The 18442-nt window shown below is 46.6% G+C and overlaps 2 protein-coding genes across 6 annotated transcripts; one reads left to right on the forward strand and one right to left on the reverse strand.

The window, feature by feature from the left end:
- Nucleotides 1-365: 365 nt before the first annotated feature.
- Nucleotides 366-13594, forward strand: LOC121448054 (pre-mRNA-splicing factor 38A-like). Of its 2 annotated transcripts, none has more exons than XM_041651666.1 (5): nucleotides 366-619; nucleotides 1091-1250; nucleotides 3066-3187; nucleotides 5382-5467; nucleotides 13257-13594. In XM_041651666.1, exons 1-5 carry the CDS (start codon nucleotides 490-492, stop codon nucleotides 13482-13484), a joined length of 726 nt encoding a protein of 241 aa, XP_041507600.1. In that variant the 5' UTR covers nucleotides 366-489; the 3' UTR covers nucleotides 13485-13594. The 2 variants fall into 2 exon arrangements, with proteins under 2 accessions (XP_041507600.1, XP_041507601.1); XM_041651667.1 differs by lacking the exon at nucleotides 13257-13594 and adding an exon at nucleotides 8929-10001 and having other exon boundaries at nucleotides 371-619.
- On the reverse strand, nucleotides 5406-15238 carry LOC121448052 (coiled-coil and C2 domain-containing protein 1B-like). Of its 4 annotated transcripts, none has more exons than XM_041651663.1 (10): nucleotides 15109-15238; nucleotides 13801-13883; nucleotides 10307-10451; nucleotides 9156-9265; nucleotides 8642-8800; nucleotides 8113-8238; nucleotides 7818-7977; nucleotides 7467-7582; nucleotides 7124-7262; nucleotides 5406-5723 (listed from the first exon to the last, which is right to left on the reverse strand). In XM_041651663.1, the coding sequence occupies exons 2-9, from the start codon at nucleotides 13864-13866 to the stop codon at nucleotides 7245-7247; spliced, it is 900 nt and encodes a 299-aa protein (XP_041507597.1). In that variant the 5' UTR covers nucleotides 13867-13883; nucleotides 15109-15238; the 3' UTR covers nucleotides 5406-5723; nucleotides 7124-7244. The 4 variants fall into 4 exon arrangements, with proteins under 4 accessions (XP_041507597.1, XP_041507595.1, XP_041507596.1 ...); XM_041651661.1 differs by having other exon boundaries at nucleotides 7467-7648; XM_041651662.1 differs by having other exon boundaries at nucleotides 7371-7648.
- Nucleotides 15239-18442: the final 3204 nt, after the last annotated feature.

Genomic DNA, 18442 nt, shown 5'->3' on the forward strand with positions numbered 1-18442 from the left:
TAGGGAAAGAAATCAGTGAGACTGTGGAGAACGCCCGGCAGGCCGGGAGCCGCACTCACCACGCCGAAGCTTGCCAGGTCTGTCCGCTCCCCTGCACTTCCCACTGCTTCCAGTTCAGATCCTCGGGGAGCTGCACGCAGGCCGAGCTAGTCTTCCCCGCGCACAGCCGGCCACACCACATAAGCCCGGCGCGCGCCGAGGGAGGACTGGAAAGTTTTCGCGCCACTAGCCGTAACCCCGCCCACAACCTGATTCCGATTGGCGGTCCCAACCACCTCGCCACGCCCACCAAGGGCTCATGACGTGCTTCCGCCATCTCTGACGCCAGCCGTGCGCAGTCCCGAGGAATTGTTCTCCGCCGCACTTTCCGGTTCCAAGCTGTTGGCTTTCTGCTGTTGGAAGCGCTTCCCCAGCCGCCGGATGTCTTTTTGAAACCTGGATGTGACGTATTGAAGAAGCCGACGGAAATAGAATTGAAAGCGTTCTAAAATGGCGAACCGTACGGTCAAGGATGCGCACAGCATCCATGGCACCAACCCTCAGTATCTGGTGGAGAAGATCATTCGGACGCGAATCTATGAATCAAAGTACTGGAAAGAAGAGTGCTTTGGACTTACGGGTGAGTGACCACGCGCGACCCGCGTCTCGGCTTGCGGCTGGTTTCTTTTGACTCAGTGAGGAACGATAGACCTTCGGGTGCTAGAACTGGAGAAGAGTATGTCAGCCCTTCACATAAACTGCTCTGTGCCTAGACTTGCACTAGACAGGACACAGACAAATTTGACAGGGTCTTTCTTGATGCTGAAGGGTTTCGTTAGGTTCTTTGAGACATTCCAGGCTGGCCTCGAACTCAGAGATCCACCTGCCGCTGCCTCTCGTTTAAAGGCGTGCGGCACCACCGCGCAGCATCTGGGGGTAATGACAGGCGCTTTTCTCCACGATTTGTTTGATAAAGGATTGTTCTCCTAATATTACTTTCTTGCTGACTATGTAGGAGCCCTAAACCTTTAACCGTTTTCACCTTCCAACCAAGAAAAGCTAAGATCTATATTATATCTAAGATGTCTCTATTTGTGTTTGGTTATTTCAGCTGAACTTGTAGTGGACAAAGCCATGGAGTTAAGGTTTGTGGGTGGTGTCTATGGTGGAAACATAAAGCCAACTCCTTTCCTCTGTTTAACCTTGAAGATGCTTCAGATTCAACCTGAGAAAGACATCATTGTTGAGTTCATAAAAAATGAAGATTTCAAGTGAGTACAATGTGGGCTAGTATAAAATTCTCAGTGGTTCAGAATTGGGCTTTGTTAGCTGCCTGAGTGTTGTGTGTGTCATTGCAGGCTTTTGCCCTTGAACTAGTATTTTGACTGTCGTGGTTCCATAAACCTTCTGCTTTCATCAGTCTTGGTAGCTTCCCCTTCCCCCAAAATCATTTCACAAATGACATAAATATACACAAATATATGTACATGTACACACACACACACACACACACTATCTCAAAAAAATGTTGGTAGACAATAGATGAGGGGGTCACACGACAGAGGATTTTCGTTAACGGGTTAGATCTGTGTCTTATCCAGACATTGGCACCTGTTGACTGAGACCTTTAATTTGTTAAGCTTACAGATGCATGGCAAAGAAAATTAGCTGCTCCATAGTATCCGTTCTCTCAGCGTTTAGAGCCAGGAATAATAGCTGATCATGTACCATGATTTGTTTTAGGGGCTTTATAGAAAGTGATTCATTTTGTGTTCACACTATTGCTTTAAAAATATGATGACATTTTACATGGGAAGAAGCCAAGGCCCAGAGAGATGGTAAGTGGTTTGCCTAAGGATGGGCAACAGTTAAGTGGCAGGTCTGGGGCTGAGGTACAGCTTGGTAGTAGAACAAATGCAGGGCTGTGGGTTTGTTCTTTAACTGAGATAGTGCCTCACGGTGTATCCTGACTGACCTTGTATTTATGGCAGTTCTCTGTCCTCTGCCTCCCGAGTGCTGGGTCGCAGGTACAACTCGTGTCAGAATGCATATTCTTTATATACTGCTCTTCCGTGATGAAGCTTGAATTTCAAATGGAGATTTGAGTAAGGATTCGGAACATGAGATAAGGAAAAAAAAATATAACTAGAAAAATAGCTTATGCTGTAAGGACTTAACATGCTCGTGTCCTAATATAGTTCCCTTACGTTTGTTTATGGCACCAAGGCAGTTAGTTAGCCTATAGCTTCTCCATTATAGAAGTTGAGAAAACAAGTTACATGTCTGCAATCAAAGTAATATACGAAATCAGAATTTTAACTTCTATAACTTTGACCTTTTTCCAGAACCTACATTTATAGCAATATATGCTTGTTTTAACATTGTTATAAAATGTATATAATACTTTGTGTTGCCGGGCGGTGGTGGCGCACGCCTTTAATCCCAGCACTCAGGTGGCAGAGGTAGGCGGATCTCTGTGAGTTCGAGACCAGCCTGGTCTACAAGAGCTAGTTCCAGGACAGGCTCCAAAACCACAGAGAAACCCTGTCTCGAAAAAGCAAAAAAAAAAAACAAAAAAAAAAAACAAAAAAAAACTTTGTTGCTAAATTTATTATCTTTTTGGAATCTTAGGCCAATTTTGTAATTCAGTGAAGTTTTACACATGATATATCTGAAAGTTGAGCAACATATACCAATCTCCACAGCTAGTAATTGATTAGGAAGTTCATTGGGTTTCCATATTTTAGCCATCATCTCTTCTATGCTACCTTCAAAATTATGGCTTTTTGTTCGTTTGTTTGTTTTGTTTTCGAGGCAGGGTTTCTCTGTGTAACAACCCTGGCTGTCCTGGAACTCACTCTGTAGACCAGGATGACCTCAGACTCATAGAGATCTGCCTGCCTATGCCTCTTGAGTACTGGGATTAAAGGTATGCGCCACCACCACCCAGAAATTATGGCTTTATTATCTGATAACAAGAAAAACAAACCAGAATACTTTTATCTAATATTGTCATGAGAAAAGTTAGTTATAGAACTCAGAAACTCTTAGGCTGGCCTGTTGTTTCAATGTCCTCTCTCTGTTAGGTATGTCCGGATGTTGGGGGCACTTTACATGAGGCTGACAGGAACTGCAATTGATTGCTACAAGTACTTGGAGCCTTTATACAATGACTATCGAAAAATCAAAAGCCAGAACCGAAATGGGGGTGAGTATGATACAAGTCTCTAGACTATTTTCCTCGGGCACTTGTATTCTGTGTCTCCACTCGTTTTCACAAACACCGAATGTTCCTCTTCATCTGCATCATTGCTGTCTCCGTCTCCCTCACTGGACACATGACTGCCTCCCTTTCCCGTCAGATTGACCTTCCACACCTACTCCATCCACAAGGTCTAGAAGCTTCAAATTGGTCTCTCTATAAAACCTGACTTAGCCTGCCCAAAGTCATTTTCCAAATACCACAGCTTCACTTTTTCCCCTGTAGGCTACTCGATGTTATACTTTGTAGACTAAATGGACCTGTGTTGTTCATGTAGGTACTCCACTGAAAATACTAAGCTTATCCAAGGACAGAGACATCTCTATATGTTTTATACATACACCCTGGTTTTGTTTTGTCTTGTCTTGAGGGCATGTGGCCCAAGTGGACCTTCAACACTGTGTAGCTAAGGAGGACTTCAAACTTCTGATTCTCTGGTCTCTGCCTCCTGAATATGGGAATTACAGGTGTGCGTGACCATGCCTGTCTTTATTTGGCGGGGGGGTGGGGGGGGGCGTATTGGAGAACTGAACCTCATCATGCATGTGAGATCTGTGTTCTGCCACTGAGCTCCAGGCCTTGCCCTCAGAGATACACCTTCTATGTTAAGAAAGGGTTTGTGGTAATACAAACAGAACCTCTTAATTGGAGACACACCTTTCTTCTTAGGAATATAGAAGATTGAAATTTAATGTGAGTTGAATATTCCTTATTCAAAATGACTTAGAGCCAGAGTGTTGTAGGCTTCAGTGCATTTTAGATTTTGCAATAGTTGTATAAACTGTCAGAAACCTCAAATTCTTCAAAATCCAAAACGTAGTGAGTTTCATGCCCATGTTCAAAAAGTTTCAGACTTAAGAATCATTAAGGATTTAGTTGTTTTGTCTTAGGCCTTCTCAATCTGTATTGCACTTTAAACTTGTTTATCATATTTCTTCACTGAACTAATGTGTATTGAGAATTGATGTTATGCCAGGCACTGGAAGCAACATGGTGAACAGGTGGATATGACTGTGGTCATTTTTGAACGAATTCCTTATATTGTGGTAAACTAAGATGGGATTTCTCAAAGCCTTGACATTTTAGGCACATGACGATATGTAGGCAGCGTCCCTGTACCTTCCCTAATGGACACAACTAGACTTCCTTTCAGTAGGGTAATAGAGGTCTGCAAAGTCACTTGTTGAGAACTATAAAACTAAGATAATAGCAGGAAGGATTCTAAAAAACGTGTCCTTTTTGTGCTGTGAAAAATGAAATATTCTTTGTTTTAATATTTTATTTCTTGTGTGTGTCTGTGTTTGTGTTTGTAATAAGTTCATGTGCTATGGTGCATGTGTTGAAGTCAAAAGATAAATCTAAGAATTGGACCTATTTTTCCACTGTGGTTCCTGGGATCAAACTCAGATGATCAGGCTTGTGTGGCAAGTGCTTTTATCTGCTGGGCTACACCATGGACCCCTAAAATAGAAATATTATATATTCGGGGATATTGTGGGTTAATGGGAGAAATTACAACTAAGTGACTTATTAGTGTTAACTTTGGATATATAATCTTGACTTATCTATTCAGTGTTATCCTACATAATTCATAAAGCACTATTTGTGCTTTAATGTTTGTGTCTCCAGTTCGTTTTGTTTTGTTTTGTGGTGTTTGATAGGAATTGAACCTAGAACTTCATATATACAAGGCAAGTTCCTTACCACTGAACTATACCCAGAGCTGATCTTTTATTATTGGAACAGCCTTATTCATCTCTTAGTTCCTTGTTTCTAAAGAGGCTTGATTGGGCTGACATCTCCTGTCGAGTCTGACTTAAGCCTGGGACCCCGATGATTGACGGAGAGAACGACTCAGTTTTCCTCTAACCTCCACACATGTACTGTGCAAGAGCATGCACACGCAGTAAATAAATAATAAACAATGAAAAATGTTTAAAGAGGTTGGGCATTTAGCTCAGTGGCAGAGCACTGGCTAGGTAAGCACAGGACCCCAGGTTCAGTCCCCGTCTCCAGGATAAGGAAATAAAGAGGTGTGGGCATGTAGGGTGCTTCATGGAAAGTTTAATGATTCTTTGACGTTTTGGTTACCCAGGTCTATCATTTCCAGGTTGCTTGAACTGATTGTTTTGCCTTGCAGAGTTTGAACTGCTGCACGTGGATGAGTTCATCGATGACCTTCTGCACAGTGAGAGGGTCTGTGACATCATTTTACCCCGGCTACAGGTATGAGACATGGGTCTGCTATGGAGTCACCTTTTACCTCCCATGCAAACACAAGTACATACTAAAAAACACTGAAGGGTTTTCTTAAAATGTCCTTCTATCACACTTTGTACCGGAGAGGGAATGAGGTAGAAGCAGGGAATGTTTCCGGGGTAGGACGTTGGAAGGGAATAGCTAGAGAAAACGTTTCTTCTTCCGAATATATTATCACAGGTCTTATAGGTGGAGTACCTTTTCTCACACTGATGAGCTTAGGCTATGAAACAGAAAAAAAGAATGTGAACATTCAATCCCTTAAACGTCTTGTTTATCATCCTGCCTCCCATCCCGTGAGGACAATCCATGAAGCACCCTTCAGGGTTGGAGGTAGCCAGTGTTCTTGCTTTGTTTTGTTTTTCTGATAGTCTTGACCATATAGCAACAACTGGCCTGGAACTGACCATATAAACGTTGTTGTCATCTTGCTGTCTTCAGGTGCTGTGATTATAGGCTTGCACCACCATGTCTGGCTAAGACTGCATTTTTAGTTTTAGAGAGAAAAAGATATGGTGGGTAACCTTAGATGAAATGTGTTGTAGTGGAGAGTTGATTGGATAAGGATTTAACCTAAGTTCATGTATTATTATAGAACCCAATCTATAAAATGGGAAATTCCTGTTGAAAAGAAAAAAAGCAAGGGTGGGGAGCTTGACTCAATGGAAAATGTGCCAGGTGTGGTGGTGCGTTCTTTCAGTCCCAGCACTCAGGAGGCAGAGGCAGGCAATTCTCCTATGAGTTTAAAGCCAGCTTGATCTACGTAGAAAGTTCCAAGCTAGCCAGGGTTCATAGTGAGACAAGGAAGGAAGGAATCAAGAAATCATTCTGCTCATATTAGTCCTATATTATTTGTGTTTTAATAAGTAAAGCTTTCCTGAAGATCAGAGGGCAAAGCAGCCATACTTGTCAGCCATACAGGCCAGGGAGTGGTGACATTCACCTTTAATCCTAGGACCGAGGAAACAGATCCAGATAGATCTCTGTTAGTTCAAGGCCACCCTGGGCTGTACAAGATTGAATTTGTCTAAAAGAGAAACAGCTCACACACGGGTGATCCCAGCACTACGGAGGTTGAGACCGGAGTGATATGGCTGAGTGAAGAAGAATATAAGGGAGAAGAGACAGGAACTCAGTGGGGTGTAGTCTTCAGGGTTTGTGGAGACAGGATCTCGCCCATTTTTGGTCTGAGGTAGAGATAAAAGCCCGTGGCTGACTGCTTTGCTTTTCTGATCTTCGGGTTGAACCCCAATATCTGTCTCTGGGTTTTTATTATTCATGCTTCAGCTTAGTGTCTTAACTAAAGGAAAGCTAAGTGAGTGTCACCACCTGTTCCTCCCTTACATCTCGAAACTAGACCTACAGGACAATTTACAGGCGTGGAAGAGATTTGACTATCTTGATTGTAGTGAAAATTTCAAGTGTTTATTTTTATAATAAAACTTAAATTTTGCTGGGCAGTGGTGGTGCACGCCTTTAATCCTAGCATTTGGGAGGCAGAGGCAGGCGGATCTCCGTGAGTTTGAGGCCAACTCTGATTTACAAAGTGAATTCCGGGACAGCCAGGACTGTTACACAGAGAAACCCTCTCTTGAAAAAATTTTATACTTTAAATATACTTACTTTAAAAGTACAGTTTTCATTGTATGTCAGAAAGGCAAGTTGACTAGGATGGCGCATGTCTGTAATTACTAGTGTTCCAGTGGCTGAAGCAAGGAGATGTTGAGTTCAAGACAGCCAGTGACTACACAGGAAGTCTTACCTACAAAAAAAGAAAAAGGGGAAATCCTTAGGGCTGAGAAAATGGCTTAGTCGGTAAAACATTTGCTGCACAAGTCTAACACCCTGAGTACAGATCCTCAGAACTCACACAGAGCGAGCATTTGCAGCAGTAATCCCCCGGGTACTGTCTGGTTCCTCTCAGCCTCTGCATCCCCATCAACGGTATGAAGGCAGGTCATCGTACCTTCCCAATCCTCATGAGCTCCCGGGCACGATCTAGATCTCCAGCCCGTTTGGCATTGAGAGCAGCTACTTTGTACTCTCTCTGTCGGGCTAACAACAGGGCCTGTGGGGCTGGGTCTGCAACGGGCAGAGGAGCAATGGTAGAGCTGCCTGGGAGGCTGGGCTCAGGTTGGAAAAGGTGCTCTACATAAAACAAAAGAACCCCAGAGAATTTGGCTAGAGGGTCAAAAGAGGAAGTTCCAGAATCAACCCCACCCCAAGTCTTGCTGGTCTACGAATTCTTGGAGCGACAGGGAGGCAGGTGACCCGGGTAGGCAGGCTATGGGAACCAGAATAGGATATCTTCAGATACCTGGTTCCTTGGCACACGAAGCTGGGGAGTCTGCCTCAGGGCTCCTGTTGGCTATTTCCTGGTGGGGTGGGGGCCTTTTACCCAAGGCCACTGGAGGTGGAATCTCATCCTCACTGATCTTCCCGCCTTTCCTCACAGTGGCAAGCTGGGACTCCAAAGTCTGAGGGAAAGAATTATACAAGTAGCCCAAGTGGCTACCTGGGGCTTACTGGAGGACAAGCCAGTGACCCAGCATGTTGAGCACACCTGTGAATGGCCCTTCCTTTACTGTCACCTCACCCACGGCCTGACTCACCTTCAGGCCCCGATCACAGCGCCGGACTTTGGCAGCTTCACCGGCCTCCTTGGCACTGGCTGCGGCCTCCCGGTAGTTATGGATCCGTTCCTCCAGCAAAGCCTGCAGCCCCCGAGGCCCTCCAGCCTGTAGATACTTCAGCTCAGGGCTGGGCCACTCCATAGCCAGCTAGGCCCTTGCCATTCTCTCCCTGTGAGGAAGCTACCCCAGAAGACGGATCTCTGGGACTCCGGGAGAAAGAGGTGCCTAAACCCCCAGAGTATGAAACAAAGTCCACAAGAGAAGCCAGACATTATATCAGGGAAACAGAGGCTCCCCTCACCAGTAGAGGCCAAGAAATGATTTCCAGAAGTGGCTGGAACAGAAAGGCCTTTGGAGCCTGCCAGTTATGGCAGTTCCTCATGCCGGCTTTCTGTGTGAGGAGCTGGTAGAGTTACTGGGCAGCTCTGCTGTGTAAGCCATGCTACATGCATACTGTCCATGGACACACAGGGGCCAAGACACATGCGGGCCCTTCTGTAAAACCTACCTGAGGCACTGCAGGTAAAGCCTGTTGGAAGGCTGTCTGCACTGCAGGTTGCTCAGTGTTGTCCTGTGCCCTCTCCTCAGACAAGTCTGGGCTTGTTGCCTCACTGCCATCTAGCAGCCCAGTTTCTTCATCCACACCCAGGACTTCCTGCAGCTCTCTCTGGGGAAACACAGTCCAAGAACTTGGGTGTCTCATGGTCACACTCATGTCTGGAAGAAAGTTAAAGGACCTGCTTCCCCAGCAGTATCTGTCAGTGAAATCCTGAGCTCAGTCCTCTTTACCAACAGCTCTCTAATCAAGGAAGACTGTGATAAAAACAGAGAATTCCAAACTGCAGCACTCAGACCAGAAGTCAAAGGAGACAAATCTCTTACTGTATAGCCACGAGGCCAGGCCTGGGAAGGGAAGGGCGCTCACTCAAGTCTAACAAAGAGGAACAAACCCCAGCCCCTCAATAGCTCTCTCCTCTACCACACCAGAGCTTGATCCTTGGATACCAGCCTGGCAAACACACCAGCAGGTCTGCATCCTCCTCCAGCCCTTCCTCTTCCTCTCCCTCCTCCTCCTCCACATCTCGCATACAGTCTGTTGCCAACTTCTCAATGTGGGCCATGGGTAGGGGGGCTGAGGAAAGAGAGTGACTCAGGTAAGGTGCTGGACATTGACCAAGGATCTTTAGTTCACTGGACTGGTAGCCACCCCAGGCAGAAATCCCCCATCCCTTCTACAGTGAAGTCCCCCTCAGAAAGGGCCTCTTCTTTCATGACTCTTGCTCTGCATGCCTTCCTGGGATCCCACCAAGTAACACGCTGCTCCTTTCCCTGCATGTCTGCTTGCAGGTCAATGTACCTGTTCTACACTGCCCCGCCATGTCTTGCACATTTGTAAATGGTTTTAAATCCACTCAAGTTACTACTTACAGTTCTATAAGATGGGCAACATTATCCTCATTTTCTTGTTCCTTCCCTTTTGTTTGTTTTTTGAGATAGGGTTTCTCTGTGTAGCCTGTCCTGGAACTCTGTAGACCAGCCTGGCCTCGAACTCACAGATTCCCCTGCCTCTGCCTCCCAAGTGCTAGGATTAAAGGAGTGTGCCACCACCACCTGGCCAACATTATCCTCATTTTCTATACTGAATAAATTAGGATGCACCAACATCCATTTCCTCAAATTCACAATCTTAGTAAGTGGCAATATTCAAACCCAGGCTTGTCTTAAAAAAAGCAGGGTTAGGATACTGAGCCCTTCCCAGTCATGCCCTGACTTTAGCTCAAAGGCATACAGGCTGCCTCCTAGGGTTCCTGCTAAGAGGAATATTCAGACCCCTTATTCTGATATCTAAAGGAGATTTCACATACTCACTGACATCATTTCTGTCAGTTTATTATGTACACCATCTCTGTGCTAATGGCCCCTACTGTATACACAGTCCTTCCTATGTAGGACTAATACTAGTCACCTGAGTTAGGCTGAGAATCAGATTTGTCCGAAGAGGGGAAGAAGCTCCAAATACAGGTACATAACTGACCTCTCTGTGGCTGGACTACAGGAAGGATGTAATTATCAAAAGAACTAGGGGAGTTGGCTGTCTGACTCCTTCAGACTATGAGCAAAGGACCCTCTCTCTTCCCCATGGGCCTGCACCGGCCCAGGGGCAAAAACTCACCATGCCCCTTGGGTGCGGGCTTCCTGCTTGTGCTCCCTGTCGCCCCAGTGAGAGCCAACAGCTCAGCCTCCAGGTCTCCGTCATCTTCAGTCTCATCCACCCCCAGGAGCATGTCTTCAGTGTTGAACTCCATGAAAAGCCCCAGCTAAGAACACAGAGAGAATTTTTTTAAAAAATATTTACTTATTTATTATGTATACAATATTCTGTCTGTGTGTACGCCTTCAGGCCAGAAGAGGGCACCAGACCCCATTACAGATGGTTGTGAGCCACCATGTGGTTGCTGGGAATTGAACTCAGGACCTTTGGAAGAACAGGCACTGCTCTTAACCACTGAGCCATCTCTCCAGCCCGAGATTTTTTTTTTTTAAAGAGTTTATTTATTTTGTGTTTTCAAGACGGGGCCTCTCTGTATAGCCCTGGCTGTGCTGGAACTCACTTTGTAGACCAAGCTGGCCTCAAACCCAGAGATCTGCCTGCCTCTGCCTCCCAAGTGCTGGGATTAAAGGCATACATTCCCTGGCATAGAGATTTTATAGTTTTATTTGTAAGAATGTTTTGCCTGCATGTATGGATGTACCATGTGTCTGGTGCCAGTGTAAGTCAGAAGCCAGATTCCCTGAAATTAAGTTATAGATTGTTTTTTTTTTTTTAAAGATTTATTTATTTATTAGGTATACAGGCCAGAAGAGGGCACCAGATCTCATTACAGGTGGTTGTGAGCCACCATGTGGTTGCTGGGAATTGAACTCAGGACCTTTGGAAGAGCAGGCAGTGCTCTTAACCACTGAGCCATCTCTCCAGGCCCCAGTTATAGATTGTTTTAAGCTACCCCGAGGGAGCTGGAAACCATACCCAAGTGCTCTTAGTAAAAAAGCCATGTTTCCAGCCTCAGAGAAAGGTTTTCAAAACACTCGGGAGGCAGAGGCAGGCGGATCTCTGTGAGTTCGAGACCAGCCTGGTCTACAAGAGCTAGTTACAGGACAGGATCCAAAACCAGAGAATCCCTGTCTCGAAAAACAAAAAACAAAACAAAACAAACAAACAAACAAACAAACAAAAAATCATTATTGGTTCAGTACTAGAGTGCTTCTTCCTCTTCAAGACTCGTATTCAGTCTCTGGTACCGCACTGGTGACTCGCAGTTGCCGGCAACAACGTACATGTGGCACACATTCAAACATACATACACACATGTGGCACACATTCACACATACATACACACATGTGGCACACATTCACACTTACATACACACATGTGGCACACATTCACACTTACATACACACATGTGGCACACATTCACACATACATACACTGAGGTAATTTTTAAATCACACAATGAACCAGAACATGAGGGGTTAAGACAGGAAAACCATCCCAAGTCCAGGACCAATCTAGTCTACATAGTGAGTTCCAGGCTAGAACCCAAGAACATCCACAAAACAAACAGCAAGAAAGACTCACACAGCCGGTTGTGGTGGCGCACGCACATCCACAAAATAAACAAACAGCAAGAAAGACTCACACAGCCGGTTGTGGTGGCACACGCCGGTAGGATTTGCTGAAAGAGGCAGAAGGATCACGAGTTCGAGGCCAGCCTTTAAAAAAGAAAAAGAAAAAAAAAAGAAGAAGACTCACATAATGGGGTCAGGTTATGGTGGCACATGCATGCAATTCCAGCACCTGGGAGGTGCAGGCAAGATGATCAGGGGTTCAAGGATAACCTGGGCTATACTGAGATCTTAAAAAAAAAAAAAAATCACAGCCGGGCAGTGGTGGTGCACGACTTTAATCCCAGCACTGGGGAGGCAGAGGCTGGTGGATCTCTTTGAGTTCAAGGCCAACCTGGTCTACAAGAGCTAGTTCAGGACAGGCTCCAAAGCTACAGAGAAACCCTGTCTCAGAAAAGAAAAAATCACCTAACAAAATTATGTGTAGTGGGCTCATGCTTCTGATTCCAACACCGGAGGAGGTGAGGCAGGAAGACTACGAGTTCAAAACCTGCCTGAAGTACATGGTAAGCTCAAAGTCAGCCTAGGCAACTTGAGAGAGAACTTGTGTCAAAAGAAAAATAGGGCTGAGATTACAGTTCAGTACAAGGGCACTTGCCTAGGATTCTCAAGGCCGAGTTCCATCCCCACTCACTCTGGGACCCAATGTGAAGATAGGTAAACAGGTTGAAACATGGAGAATTTTTTTAAAGAAACCAGTAAGACAACAGTGCCCTGTTCTAGTTAACAGTAACAGCTGGTGGCCACAACACAGTGTCACTCATGACTTATATTAGTTCTTCTCACCATCCTGAGATCCTACCACAAACACCCTTCATCTTTTTTGGGAAGAGGGGGTAACTTGAGACAAGCTTTCATTGTATAACCTAGAACTCACACTCTTCCTGGGGGACTGTACACGTGTACCACATTTATTTAACTGTGTAAACACATAGCATGAAATCTGCCACCTTACCTATTGTCAAGCGTGAAGTTAAATGCTAATATACATTCCCATTGTTATGCAACCATCACACTATCCATTCACAGGATGCACGTGCCTATTAAACACTGACCCATCTCCCGCTCTCCACCTTGATATTCCAGGCGACACAGGGACTAGTTTACCCCAGTGGTCAGTGATAGCTGAAACTTTCTGGATATTTATGCACTTTACCCCAACCCACCTCTTACCTGATTTTTTATCTGTCTGTTCTAATTTATTAAGTCTTTTTATATGTATGATGGTTTTCGCCCACATGTATGGATGTGTAGTATGGGTGCAGTGCCCATGGAGACCAAAAGAGGGTGTTACATCCCCTAGAACGGGAATTACACGTGGTTGTAAGCCATCCATTTGGTGCAGGGAACTCCATCCCCCTCTTCTGCAAAAACAGCAAGTGCGCTTAACCACTCAGCCACGTCTCCAGCTGACAACTATAATGATGTTTGCCTCCAGGCTGACCTGAAACCTGAAGCCCACACTGACCTTGAATTCATGACCTTCCTACCTCTGCCCCCAATGTACCGGGATTTTGAATGTGGACCACCAAGCCTAACCTACCTGCCTCCAGAAGACAATAAAAATAGACGAAGACCCAGAAGAAATAAAGGAAGAACACATAGAAGATATACCTTCTTCAGACCCGCTCACTTGAGTCTGTCCCTGTCGGTGGGCAGCAACTGACTCCCATTGGCTACAGCCCTAAAATCCTGGCATCCTAGAGCTAGCCAGCAAAGTTGTCACCTGTGAACACTTAGGTCTCAGGACAATCAAAGCCTCGGTAGCTCCTTAACTCTCAAGTTATTTATGTGGTATGGCCACAACAGGATGGCCAAGTGGAACCCAAGAAAGGTCAGGCTCTAGTCACTAAACTCTAAGGACTTCACCACTTAGAAGCACTGCCTGTCCTCTGTGGACTAACAGGAACACCACACAGGTGACACAATTCATTACAGGTGACTAGAGAGCCCCACCCCAAGTTAAGAGGCCATGTCCATACCTGCTTAGCAGTTGCAGCACCCTGGCCTCTGGTCTTAGGGCCGTTCCGAGGTCTTGACCCTGGCATCTTGGCAGGCTAGATACCTATTAGGTGCAAAGTTGAAGAGACGACTGGAGTAGATGAGACATGGCCAACAGGGGTACCAGTGATTAAGGAGCAAATTTCTTCAGGTAAAATGCCACTTTGTAACTAAAGAACGGAGGCAAGAGGTGGCAGTGGACGAAAGGCTGGGTACCACTGTCAACAGTGTGTACATGACAGTTGTTGAACTGACTGATGGACATGGGGGACAGATCGATGGAAGCAATGCTAGGCTCAAGTGCTCCGTCGCAGTACATGCCTAATGGGTACCAATCACTAGGCAACCCAGACACAGAGCGCTTTCATAGTCCCAGTTTCCGTGGACACTCTGCGCCTGACTCAGCATCCAGATCCTCTGAAAGATGTCACAAGTGATCAACGGGTACTGTGGCACGACCCGCCAGGACTCATCATGGGTCTTCAAGGAAACAGACCCATGGGCACACGACCATCACAGGGCTACTGCGGGAGCCATGGGTGCCAGAAGGGGCCCTTACCCAAGACATCAAAAAAGGCATCTTAGAAAGGATGATGCCTGTGCTGAGTCATAAAGTTTGGAGGCTGGGGAAGAGCAGAGTTCCAAGCAAATCAAACAGATACCAGTTCTAAGATGAGAAATGACTTGGTCTACACAAGGAAAAGGAAGGCCCAGCATTACTGAAGCATGAACTAAACCAGAAGACTAGAATGGAGACATGACCCAGGGGCGAACAGTAAACACCTTTAAGGCTCTAAAAGTATTCGGGCGTTATCCCGACAGCAGTGGGAAGCATCATGGGCTGCAAAAGGTGCACGGGGAAGTGGGGGATGATACAGGGCGGGAAACTTTGGCCCTGAGCATCAGGCAAGCCTGCGAAGGAGCGTGGGATGGCGTGGGGACTGAGACTCAGACGGGGTCTCGCGTCTGGAGCTGGAGTCGACAGAGCTGCGAGGTTCCCTGGGTGAGAGCGCCCAAGCGCTCGTCACTGCAAGTGTCAGATTTCGACTCCGGTGAAGAGCGAGGGGTCAGCCGGGGCGGGATGTGGGGGGTGAAGCAGCTCGGGAGAATGAGGCTTTGCACTGTCGCTCGGGTGCCGGAGGCTGGTCGGAGCTCAGGAGACGCGCGTCCTCGCCGGGCTCCCCACACTCGCGCGTCCTCCCACTGCCAGGCCCGACCCGGCCCAGGCGGCCTCTATCTCCCCGGCCGCCCCCAGACTCCACACGCCGAGAGATGGGCACGTGGCATACCTCGCGGCGGATCCGAACCAAAACAGGGCCTCCCACAGCCCGGAACCGCCAGGCTTCCCGCGGCCCCCGGGCGGCTGTCGAGACAGCCACAGGAAGCGCCCGCCCAGGAGGCGGCGGCTCGCGCCCGGCACGTGACCCCACAGCAAGCGACCCGCAGTGCGCATGTGCGCGGGAAGCGGGCGGGGAGCGCATCCAGGTGACGCTGAGGGTGGGGCTGGCGCTGCGCAGGCATCGTGGGGCAGGTAACGCGAGACCGGCGGACGGGAGCGCGGGAGGGTTGGCGAGGGCGTGCCCCTTCCGGAGCGTCTGTGCCTGGCGTCCTTGCGCGTTCTCCTCGCTCAGGGAGACTCTTGCCCCCGTGTTGGATTCTAGAAGGCGGCCCGAGGACCTTTTGCACCTAGCCGTCCTAGGCGCTGAAAACCAAGTCTCCAGGAAATGGGGCTCCTTTGCAGTCCGATTAGAGGAGCCAATCAGTCTGTGGACTGAGGCAGGAGGATCGCTGCGAGCTGACAGCCGCCGCTACCTCCTAAGGCGTCGGGTTAGATCGGACTGATGGAACTGACCTGCAGAAGGACTATTCCATCTCTAGAGTTGCTTCACCCCCCCACTCCCCCTACCCCCCCACCCCCACCCCCGTAAAACCCCAAGATCCCCACACCACATGCGCAGTGTCACTTCATGGAGAAACTGCAGGCTTCAGTTCTGATGGAAGGAACAGACCCACGTGTGGTGCACAGTTAATCCTCTTAAAGTTATTTTAACATTTTTATAATAAAAATTTTTAAGATATATACAAAGACATACAACATTGCACATTTACTGCTGGGTGGTGGTGGCGCCCGCCTTTAATGCCAGCAGAGGCAGGGGTATTACTGTGATTTCGAGGCCAACCAGAGTCTACAAAGCGAGTTCCAGGATAGCCAGTTCCAGGATAGCCAGTACTACAGAGAAACTCTGTCCCGAAAAAAATGAAGAAAACAAAAAATCCTTTCAGTTTTGTACACAAACTTTTTTTGTCCCCCCAACCCCACCCGAGACAGGGTTTCTCTAACAGTCCTGGTTGTCCTGGAACTTGCTTTGTAGACCAAGCTTCCAAGACTAGCAGGACACACTCATTCTGAGCACCTCTGTTGCAGTTTCCTCTGAGTTCTACAACCAGAACAGCTTCATGATTGTAGTAATATGAGCTGCGGGGCTGCATCCCCAGCACCCCGGCCGCTTGCTAGCTTATGCCCAAAATAACAACACACAAACTGTATTCATTTAAACACTGCTTGGCCCATTTCTATCTAGCCTCTTCTAGGCTAATTCTCACATATTAATTTAGCCCATTTCTAATCATCTGTGTAGCACTGCTAGGTGCGCTTACCGGGAAGATAGATTCTAGCCTACGGCCACCCTGGGTAGGAGCTTCATCGCATGTGCCTCAGAGAGCAGAGCTATCGCATCTGCCAGGGAGAGGGGAGCATGGCGTCTCTGAGCTCACTTCCTCTTCCTCCCAGCATTCTGTTCTGTTTACTCCTCCCACCTATGTTTTAACCTATCAGGGCTAAGCAGTTTATTTATTGCTTAACCAATGAAATCAACAGATTGATATATGACGATCCCACATCACAAGATGACTGACTGAGCTGACTCAGCCTCACAGAATACTCCAGTCAGGACTTGACCATAATTCTAAATTTTCTTTGAATCCCCATAAGATTATCAGTGCACCCAACAAGCACAAAGTAGCTTAGAAAACTATGCCCATGTTCTCCAAAAATGGATTATGGAAGTTTTGTCTTTGTTTACAGTGTTGGTTACAAGCTGTTATGGATAATGATAAAGAAAAAAGCTAAACAAAGCTTAGATTAGAAATTATAAAAATATTCTGATACGGAGGCTGGACGGGTGGCTCACCAAGGAACAGACTTGGTCCCAGAACCCACAGGGCTACTCACAACCATTTGTAACTAGTTTCAGGGGATCAGACAACCTCTCCTGGCCTCCGAGCAGATTACACACAGATAGTATTACACTTTGATGCAGATAAAACTGCTGTAAAAATCTGAGTGTTTGCCTGCATGAATATATGCACACGCACCATGTGCATGCTTGTCAGGAGCTGTTTCCTCCTAAAATCATTACAGGAACCATCACCCTGGGGAGTCTGCAGAGAACCCCACACCCACAATTGTGTTAGGAATCGTTCTATTGACAGAGCCTACCCCACACCCAAATTGGCTGTTAATGGAGAGCTATCTGTTAGCGGAACCTGCCCCATATTCCAAACTATCTAGAGAACTAGGTGTGTCATCTCCTAGTTGTGACTTCCTGGCCTACGTGACCTGACCGAACGTAACCTCCTGGCCTATGTGACCAACGTGAACCACGCGGCAAGAGCCCAGGCCCCTGTGCCCGCCCCCCAACTCCTTACCCGATATAAGCTGTACCCCATCTCTAATAAACGGAGGCTTTGACAAGAACCCCACTGAGCCTCCTTCTTCTCTCTTACCCAATTTATCTTCCAGATAGTGCCTCTCTGTGACCCTGGAATAACTGACTGCAGGGTGGGTTACAACCCCTAGACTAAGTAACCCACCCAAAAGCGGTTTACACATGCTTGGTGTCCTTGGAAGATAAGAGGAAGAATTCAGACACCCTATAACTGGAGTAATAGATGGTTGTGAGCTGTCACTGGGTGCTGGGAATGAAACCCAGATTCTGTACAAAAGGAAGTTCCCTTAATCCCTCAGGCATCTCTCCAGCTCTGTGAATGATACCTTTTAAAACCTTATAACTATTATTTCTAATAGTTCTTAGTTTTTTTTTTTTTTCAGGCTGGTCTTGAGTTTAGTATGTGGCCCAGGCTACCATCAAACCTTGAGTAATCCTCTTGCTCCAGCCTGAGCACCATGCAGGGTACAAGGCACCAGGGCTAAAGGCATCTGGTTTGCATTCAGCAGTGGGAAATGAACCCATTGCCTCCGGCCTACAAGGAGCCCTGTCACTATGATGAACACAAAACCCTAGCAGTTCTTTTATATAAAAACAATTTTACTTTTTGTCATTCACAATCAAATACATCATGACATACAATGAAGTCTTCCTATCACTCCTGACAAACCGCCAGGAACTTCCCAGAGGCAACCAGCGTAGCCAATTTCATATAAATTCTCCCAGAAGTACTTTACATAGATAAATATACTATATACATGTCTTTATATACATAGTATGTTACCATAAACTTCTCAAACACTCTGGATAAATCAAACTAAATAACTTCAAATTCTACCACAACCATTTCCATTCTGTTTTTCTTTAATTCCATGTTCTGAAGAAAAATAAATAA

The sequence above is a fragment of the Microtus oregoni genome, unplaced genomic scaffold, assembly GCF_018167655.1.
Source record: "Microtus oregoni isolate MIOR12 unplaced genomic scaffold, Mior012 000005F_ref0000423, whole genome shotgun sequence".
In the NCBI taxonomy this organism is placed as follows: Eukaryota; Metazoa; Chordata; class Mammalia; order Rodentia; family Cricetidae; genus Microtus; species Microtus oregoni.